Consider the following 10,361-nt stretch of genomic DNA (forward strand, 5'->3'; position numbering starts at 1 on the left):
TTTTGCAGCCTCCATTTTGGGGTTTGTTTCGCCCTCGGCAACTGCAATCTTAAAGCATCAGTTGCATGTAACTGCAGTTGCTTGCTTAACTACTATTTAGGGGTGCATTCGGTCCGGATACGGCTCGGATATGATGCTTATCATATCCATATTCGTTTACCCATCTCGGATACAGATACGGATACGGATATACCTCGGTAAGAATAATTTATAACCATATCCGCTAAAATCGGATACGGTTACGGATATACATGCGGATATATAAGCGGATATGCATGCAGATACAAAACAGATATGAGAAAACTAGATAGTATTGAGAAAAACATAGTTCATGTGATACAAAAGAGTTTGTTAATATGTCCATTATAATTGAAAAGTTAAGATTAGACATCTTGATCATCAAAATTAATCACAAATCCATAATCTAAGAATCGAAACTATCGTAAGAGTATGACTAATATGTATTCGGATATTTCGGATACGGGTGCTGATATTTCACTACAAAACCATATCTGTAACCATATCCTATCGGTTATAGATTTGAGTAACCATATTCATATCCTGACGGATACGGTTACGGATATTTTCTCGGATACGGATACGGTTTAGCACCCCTACTACTATTGCATGTAGTGTAGACATCTAGTTTAGTTTTGAAACCCTGCAGTTCGCAGCTGCAGTTGTAGTTGTAGGCATTTGTTTTGAGAGGTGAGGTTTTTCTCAAAGACCGAGTTTTATAAAAAAAACCCTGACTTCTGCGATTATCGGATGACCCCCAATAACAACATTTCAAAATATCTGAAAAGCCCCTTTAAGTTTGGGTTATCAGAAAACACTTTTTATAAGATTTTATCAGAAAACTCACGCAACAGTGTTAACCATAATTTTTAGCATATTTGGGTGAATCACCCAGGGGATATTTTTACAAACGAAATTTGTCGTTCAGCTTTTTATAGCAATTTTCTATTAAAAAACCTTAAAATTAAAGTGGATTTGTTGATAATTAACTTCTAAACGTAAAGGGGCTTGTTAAGGGGTTCTTTGATATTTAGCCGTTTGTGCAAAACTTCTGTTAGGTTTTGGTTTCTATTAGCATTTTAAACCATTTACAGCTCGAAAAGTTGCAAGTATAACTTACATCGAGATCTACTAAAGTCACTACAAACGGAGGCTTTGCTGCAATTGCATTTATCAATTGCAGTGAAACAAACAATTTACAACTGAACAAAAGTATTTCGTTTTCATGTAGTAGTAGTTAAAATGCATATATGTAGTTGCTGCAAACCAAACAACCTTCCTACCAAGCAACTCCTTTGATAAAAGATGTATCAAATTACATGCAATTGCCAAGATAAGGAAAAACATATTAGCAAGATTTAGCAAAAGTTTTTGGAAAAGAACTAGGTTGATGACCAAAGTAGCATTTAGTAATCTCACTGAAAACTTGCAAACGTATGGGACCCAGATATTATTTGGTCAATAAAGAAGAGGCAATCACTCAAGTTTTGAGGTAACATTCTCCTGGAAATTCTCTAAACTAATTATTTATTTCGCATCTGAAAGCTGATTATGGTTAGTTCACTCAGCCGTCTATAACAACATATGCCTACATTTTTTGGTTGAAGATCTAAAAGAAGAGAGAGAGAGAGAGAGAGAGAGAGAGAGAGAGAGAGAGAGAGAGAGAGAGAGAGAGAGAGATGTATCAAATTACATGCAATTGCCAAGATAAGGAAAAACATATTAGCAAGATTTAGCAAAAGTTTTTGGAAAAGAACTAGGTTGATGACCAAAGTAGCATTTAGTAATCTCACTGAAAACTTGCAAACGTATGGGACCCAGATATTATTTGGTCAATAAAGAAGAGGCAATCACTCAAGTTTTGAGGTAACATTCTCCTGGAAATTCTCTAAACTAATTATTTATTTCGCATCTGAAAGCTGATTATGGTTAGTTCACTCAGCCGTCTATAACAACATATGCCTACATTTTTTGGTTGAAGATCTAAAAGAAGAGAGAGAGAGAGAGAGAGAGAGAGAGAGAGAGAGAGAGAGAGAGAGAGAGAGAGAGAGAGAGAGAAGAGAGAGAGAGAGAGAGAGAGAGAGAGATTATAATGAATCTTGAACTCGAAATCAGCTATTAGGGTCTTGGTCAACCAAAATTTAACCACTACTATTTAATTTAAACCAAAAAAGATAGAGAGAAAAAGCAGCCACAAAATAATTTCAGGCCTAATCCAATGATGAAATCCCCTCTTTTGAGAATCTTGCCACCTTATACACTAACCTATGTCCTAGACTACACGTGCAAAAATTTATTAAAACCTAAACCATGTATTTACTATTCATTGTGTTCTGGTCCTATTTGGGTCCTACAAGCATTGCAACATAAGTCAATTTTCTAGTTCTCCACAGCAAGTAGAGTACCACATATTATTCTCTACAATTGCTTCTATGATTCAAACATGCCAATAATAATAATTCCCTTTAAGCCCATTGCATGGAGATTGCTTCTATCTTAATAATAATAATAATAATCACAGTACAAAGTATGATATATTAATATTAATACATGCATGAAACCTGGGACCTCAATAATCTCTGCCTCAAATACCGCATACAATCACAAGAGGAGCAGAAACCATGATGAAGACAAGACTACAGATATAGCTCGCAATTAGATATAATGGAGCACAAAAATCACACAAAAATAACAAAGAGAAACTGCAGGCCTGAGCCTCTTTTTCTTTCATTCACATTGATCACCACTAAGATCATTTCTTTTGTGTTCCCTGAATACAACTGCTCTGCATCATAAATTACTCATCACCCCAAATGGTGCTTCGCCCCATTTGGGCACTTCTCATACTAAAAGAAATTGAAAAAGAAAAGAAAAAGAAAAGATGGAGGTAAAATAAATCACTCTCCAACATTTACAATATATTACATATTTATATATAGATATATACTAAGTAATAATAATAATAATAATAATAATAAGGGGTTACTAGTCAAGAGCCAAGACGCATGCATGAGACTAGCATATAGATCTCATCACTCAATCTCTTGATAGCTCATTATGCAAAAAGTCACCTCTTTTCTACAAAAACCTTGACTTCAGATGGAGTTGTCACAAACACCTCCTCCCTTCTTCGGAGGCGGTTTGCATATACAATCCACAAGATGAGGCAGAGCATGACTCCAGTGGATATAAAAGCTAACCCAAGATTCACCAACTTAAGCCCGTGCTCTAAATTCGGGCAGTAGAATGTTGTGATGGAGTTGAAGGTCTCTCGAACAAAGTTGCAGTCTTGAAGGCTGAGAAGCAGAGGGGCATAATGATCGAGTGCATAGCTCACGTTCACAGCTGCAACCAGTTCAGTATAGATATCTGGGGTTATCCTCCCCGGACTTATGCATGAGCCTGCTTCAGAAACTTCGCACGTATAGTTCTGCCACACCTGGTAATTTTGAAGCATGGTGGAAATGTAAATAAGCAGATCAATAGGGGAAAATATATTTTTATTTGTATTAAGAAGACGAAGGGATGAATACCTCAGGCATCCGTGTACTACAAATCAATTTCGGTTCCAGAACTTACGTAAATCAGCAGATCAATAGGAAAAAAATATTTTATTTGTTTTAAGATGTCGCATGGGATGGATATATCATGCAGCAGTGTACTATAACTCAGTTTGTGTTCCATAACTTGAGCAATATTTTTTGGGTTATCATTTATCAGAGATAACAGAAAAATACTTTAAAATGGGATCAAATATCACAGAAGTTGAAATTAAGGGTTCATTGCTCCCTTTAGAATCGATGTTTTGAATTTACTATCCCTCTCATTCTAGTTTGCAGAAAGACCGACAGAGTGATTTTTTTTCTTCTCTCTTCTACCCTCAAAGAAAGAGAATGTTTTTTTTAAATAGACTTCCAGAGGGTAAAAGAGTCCAAAAAAAAGTTCATTCATGGGGTTTACCAGCAAAAATAAAACTAGTGGGGTAGTAAGTTCAAAACAACAATACATCAGTAATTCACCCTAAAAATAAACAGGACACGATAAGCAAGAATTCAACAAAAGAGAGTATAAATGGAAGTGCTAAAAGCTTAAAACACAACTGCTGCATTTTCTAAGAAACCAAAAATCTATAAAGATAAAAGGTGGGCAGGAAATTCAAGTAAATGAGAAATGAGAGTTGCAATTAGCAAAAGCAAACTGTGTATCAAATCTTTAATTTGTGTAGCGATGAAATTTAAATGAAAATGAAATGACATTTAATAAACAGTGAGAAATCTGATGTGTACCATTGATGCATTGCCGAATGATACTTCATAAGGATCACATTGCCGGGGACGCAGATGAGAATCATATGGAGAACAAAGAGGTGGCATCAAGGGTCCAGACTGATTGTAGAAATAAGAATTTGATTGTGATTGGCTGTTTGAATTAGCAGTTGTCCAGATTACAATGTTGACAATATTCACAAGCCGCTGAATCACATCTTTACTCTGATACAGTGTTCGATTGGTAGTCTTTTCATCGACGCATGGGAGGATGTTACTGAGAGCAGTTTCTGCCTGTGGATATTCCACCCATTGATCCATGGCAGTGCAAGTGTCACCTACAGCACTGTAGAAAAAGAAAGTTACATGAGTCTCACAAGGTGGATCTCATATGTAACCTGCCTATGTCCTAAACATGCATATATGTAAAACTCCAAAATTTTACATGAATCAAATGACAGCAAATGAATGTTAACAATCTCCACATAGAGATTACCGCAACATCTAAGCATTTCGCTTCAATCTAGGCATCCTATACAGTGTGAAATTAGCTAAGTGAGGGGGCGGCTTGTCTAATGTGTTCTAGAAACTGACAAATGCAAGATGACTGGTGGACATGTGTAGAACATTTTTTATTGAAAATATATATTATGTTTCTCAATAGTTTTTATGCATATCCTTTGAATGATGTTGGTTTGTTTTGTGGTTACGGCGTTCAGCTTCCATAGTTTATATAATTTGAATTTTGAAGTTCAAGACTTATTATCTATATGATTTATTGTTACGATAGATTATGATAATAGGAGGAATGGAAGGCGGCTATATTAGCTAGTATCCCCATCTACTATCTCAAATTTTGAAAGAAAAGCTTTTGTAGGTTGGACCCATCAGAATAAGAGAATTCTCAGATATAAGAAGAGAAGCTCTTCCAGGTTGGATCCCATCTGGTACCTGCCACAAGATAGTCCACCGAATGTCTTCGTCCAGATGAATTTTCTAAAACATCTCAGTATATTTATGGCCGCACTTAAAAACAATGATTTGGAGTCAACCTACTTATAGTATGGCTACTTCTGTTACAAAGTCATGCTCATGTCAGACATGCCAACACCTTTGTCAGACATGACACTTTCATTGGCAATCCTTGGGTACATGTCATGCACTTAGTCATTATGTCCTTAATGACTAATTGTTTGGACTTTTCAGTGCATGAAAATGTGTGCATATGCATATACACAAACTTTATTATTTTTATTATATCTTAATTCCATTTTGCCGTCATGCTTTACCAGGCATTATCATGTCTCATGCCCATGTCTGTGTCATGCAGGTGTCCTCTATATGCGTCCGTTCTACTTTAAAACCAACTACAACCCTTGGATGCCATGATCTGGCATGAGTACTACTACTTTAACCTGAGATCATAATGCATTCATGGTGAAAAGGGCCAAGACTTAGAAATGGGCTCAATCCTCCATCATGCACCGGTGGAGTACAAGTAAGAACGACATCCAGGCTGAACTCAGATGTAAAAAGAAGTCAGGCCTAAAACAAAGAAAAGTTATCCCATTTAGCTCTCTGGAATAGATGAATCTCAGAAACTGTTCAAAGGTCAGACACAGCATATATATTCTTGTCACATTCCTTCACTTGGGCTTCGGCCTGACAATCAAAATGGACCTTAGTAAAGTAATCTACAATTTCAACTCAAACTAGTATAGAAAATTATGAGCACATCATCGTTCCTGGTTTTCATGTGTTGGACTATGACGTAATTATGCCTGAAAAGTATAATGCCGTCTCTCCACTACCTTTTTAGACTGGTATTTTAACCACATGATGGCAGCGCAATTATAATAGGCTCCACAATGAGAATACATATGAAACTTATTGCATTGAGGAAACATTAAAAAAATATGTTTTGTGTATCCAATACAAGGTTGGGATAGAAATACCAATAACGAAGAAACAAGAACCAGAAAATGCAAAGCACAGGCTACAATCATCAATCGACATACATTATACTAAAAGGTATAAAAACTTTCTTCCATCAATGTCGTAAGACAACCACTTTTAATTTGCTCTTACCTGTTGAGGATTACAAAACCTCCACAGAGAGCAAATGTAACTGCCACAAGTAGCCAGCCACTCATAATGAATCTGAAACAGAAAAATAACAAAAACAATTACACAGAATATTTTGGAAGGTAATGAAGCAGATGATCTAAATTTTATATATTCCTCATAATTAACAAGAGCACCAACTTACATGTACATCGCATGTTTGTAACCAAGAACGGCGAGTACTGCAAACAGAATATGAAAGATAATTGGTCAAAAATAGAGAACATAAGCAGTAAGGCAATGCACAAGGAGCACAGAATACATACCAAAACCAATTACTGCAAGTATAAGCATCACTGCTGCTACCACAATCAACACACACCTCCTATATAAGTAGACAAAGCCATTAGTGCAATGACGGAACAAAGCCAGATCAAAAAATAACAAGGTATAGAGCCATACACTGTATCAATAACACTTCTAATCTTTTCTGAACTTTCATTTGTTTTATCTGATAGGGTATTAGCCGCATTATTCAAATCTATGTTCAGCTTGTCAATTTCATTTTGAACATCAGATGGAAGGTAAACCTCTTCCACATTTATTGTCTTTGCAAAGGACAGAAAATCTGTAACATTCCGTAGGATCTGAACAGTGAAATCTGACTGATTGACAACAAAGCTTAGGGTATCCAGCACTTCACCATGGAAATCATCCTGCCCAACAGTGAGAAGAATGCAGCCAGTCCTGGAGAAACCACAAGTAAAATGGCACACGGTTGGAAGGTGAAATAACTTCAAAAGCAAAAGCCAATTAATTTCCCACATACATTCATTTCAAAATGCAAAGATATGGTAATAAGACACACAATGGAATAGCAAAAGGAAATTATAGAGATGCCTTATACACTGATCATAATTTCTGCCCACGACTGACAACAATGTCATACTAGAGTTTTATTTAGACTGAAATGACGAGTACATGTTCTGAAACATCATAACGTGCAGTAGCTTAAATGATGGTGGTTATGACATTGTAAAATTTCTGTGATTAAAAGACTCGTGAATGGATGCAAAATGATATGGAAAGATGCAACAGAATATCAAAAGCGAATAAAAGCACAGCTCCTGCTGCACAAGTTGCTCATCTAACTGGGAGATCACGAACCCAAAATAATCCTATCTTCCACCCTACCACTTGCTAGCCATCACAGTCTGGCAGAACCCAGAATAGCCCCAATCAGCCCCTTTGACAGCCTTAAATCCTTCTGAACAGCAACCAAATCTCCTCAATTCAAGATCCGATTATCCAATACGATCCAAATTCCAAAGCTATCTCTTCTTGATTGAGATTCTTTTTTCCTCTAATCCTAAAGTAAATTTGTAGTGAGTTCATCAAAGGAACTATCAATCTAAAGCTTATAAAGTTTGAAAAATAGCAACAACTCTCGTCATCAGATATAACCATCACTAAAATCTTAATTTTCTTAATAAATCTTGAAATAATTATGTCTTTCAGCACAGATTTATACATGATTCTTAATTTGCTTTCAATTGCCTACGTTTACTGCATGTTCATTACTTCATTCATCATAAAATATAGGTTTGCATATTCCTTTTAGGATTATCTTTAGCAATCTTATCTAGAACATTCAAGTTCAGGGATTTGTTTTAGTTAGTTTATGGGACTGCATTCTCATCCATATGCTTGTTGACTGCATTTAGAAGATTCAATAGAATCCACATCCCTGTCCCATCAAACTGCGTCAGATGCACTTTGAGTCTTTTCAGAATTTACTAATAGAACATACAAGTGGATGTAGAAATAACAGTACAACACCATACTATCAAAAAAAATTAGAAAATTAAACCTAAACAAATTTTCGACAAGAAATTAGCAGGGACCATGAAACGTTATAAAATAAGCACAACGGTATTGTCACGAACATGTCTGTATTACATTGAAAAATGAATTAACAGAAACAGGAGTTGGTTAAAGAGTATTACGAGGCAGCGCATGTGAACACCAGTAATAGCACAAAACAGGCATATTGTGTACGAGATGAGCCTTTGTCTTTGACGCCAATTCGCCAACTACAACAGTGGCGGAAGCCTAATGCTAGGCCGAAGGAGAAAAACCACAATATTGCAAGTATAAATCCAGCAGCTCCAGTGAATCCAACAGACTGGTAAGCAAGTGATCAATAAATAATAAGAACTGGAGTTCAAAATAATGAGTGAGTCTACTAAAAGGGAATATAACAGAGCATATTTGTATGAAAAGGTTTGCACCATCAAAAGAAAAAAAATTATGCCCAAACATGCCAAGATGACAGATAAACTCACAACAAACCATCTCCAAATTGTAACAAATAGTTCGGATGATTTATGTGCATTGATTTTTCAGTATAATAAAGAAGGCGAAACCTCAATCCCAGAATGGAGAACTCACAGATGACAATTTAAAAAGGGCTCACTAAAGACTCCGTCTATTTGAAAAATAGACAATAGCCCAAAAGCCATCCACCATTTCTAGATTAGACTCAAAGACAATTAGTATTGTCCCTCAGGGAAAATTTTTATAATGAAAGGCGAATACATGAACAAAAGTGAAATTTAAAAGGGATTTTTTATTCTAAACCCGATCTTTTACCCTGAATTATTTTTTAACCTGCACACTTCCAAAAACATACATACACCCAAAACACTCAACCAGAGTATTTGATCTCTTTATTGTATAACTTTGACACATAATATAATAGTTTAACAAATATCACAGAAGTTTAGATCAACACATACCAGTTTACCATACTTTATAGCAGATCAAAACAGATTTTCTTTTTAAAATTAAATCAGGATGGATGTTCTGGGTATGAATGGTTTTAAAAGTGTGTGAGTTTAAAGATAAATCAGGATGAAAGAATAGGTTTAAAGTAAAAAATAACACTGGTCGATTTCTAAAAGCTCACCGCCCAGTAATGCTTATTGGTGATATCCCAGCCTCCACCATAAATCTTGAACTTATTAAGAACATCAGGCCTCCTTGTTCTTTTTGCTGCTAAAATCAGAGGAGACTTTGAATCAGGAGCCATAGCAACAGGCCCTGACGCCACTGGAGCAAACTTCAGTAATCCATCCTCTAAAGTTGGAAAATTTTGCGCATCTTCATTTGTACATCAACAAAAAGGAACAGGATTTCAGCTTATAAAATGAACTCCAACACAATAATTTATACTAAATTATTAAAAGATTCTCAAAATGATATTGTAGAAGAAGCAATAGTGTCAAATTATCTCATCTTACATTTATTCCAAAAAAATGAAAATACAAATTTCATCACAATAAATAAAAAGAACAAAGGTCTTTCATTTACTAACATACCGAATAAAGAAAAGAAAATGGAAAAATTTTAGAAAAGGAAACAGAATTTCAGCATAAAAAAGAGTTGTAAAATAATAATCTAGCTATATTATTAAAAGATTCCCAGAAAAGAAATAAATAACTAAATAAATTGCCAAAATTCCCCATAACTATTTCCGCAAAGAAGAAGAAATCCATAACCAAAAACTTCTCTTGTAGGAGAAGCACTAGCGCAAAATTCTCATTATCTCATTTAGCATTTAACTTTCAAAAAATTGAAATTTCGAATTTTACGTTAATTAATAAAGAGAGTCAGATTCTCATTTAATTAACCTACCAAATAAAATCATATAACAAAAACAAAGAAGGATCTTTTTCCAAAGTCCGAACCCATTAACCCCTTCTAAAGAAAACAAACAAGAAAACTTCAACTTTGATTCAACCTTAAAGCAAGAATTAATCAAATATCAAACCTCCAATCCTCAACAAACAACAACATAATCAACACTAGAAACTCCCAAAAACAAAATCTCACCGACCTAATATAAAGTTACCCGGACCCCGATTCGCTTCACAAGCCCCAAATCTCAAAGAGAGAACAAGAGCAAAGACTCCGATCGCGATCACGGCGCTCAACCGCCCAATCTCCATCGCC

General features: G+C 35.4%; 1 protein-coding gene across 1 annotated transcript; it reads right to left on the reverse strand.

The window, feature by feature from the left end:
- Window positions 2,708-10,357, reverse strand: LOC109829067. Its single transcript, XM_020396140.1, has 9 exons — window positions 10,246-10,357; window positions 9,316-9,509; window positions 8,354-8,532; window positions 6,810-7,094; window positions 6,674-6,732; window positions 6,553-6,589; window positions 6,372-6,443; window positions 4,305-4,629; window positions 2,708-3,457 (listed from the first exon to the last, which is right to left on the reverse strand). The coding sequence occupies exons 1-9, from the start codon at window positions 10,355-10,357 to the stop codon at window positions 3,086-3,088; spliced, it is 1,635 nt and encodes a 544-aa protein (XP_020251729.1). The 3' UTR covers window positions 2,708-3,085.

This window comes from Asparagus officinalis, chromosome 1 (assembly GCF_001876935.1).
Source record: "Asparagus officinalis chromosome 1, Aspof.V1, whole genome shotgun sequence".
Taxonomy (NCBI): Eukaryota; Viridiplantae; Streptophyta; class Magnoliopsida; order Asparagales; family Asparagaceae; genus Asparagus; species Asparagus officinalis.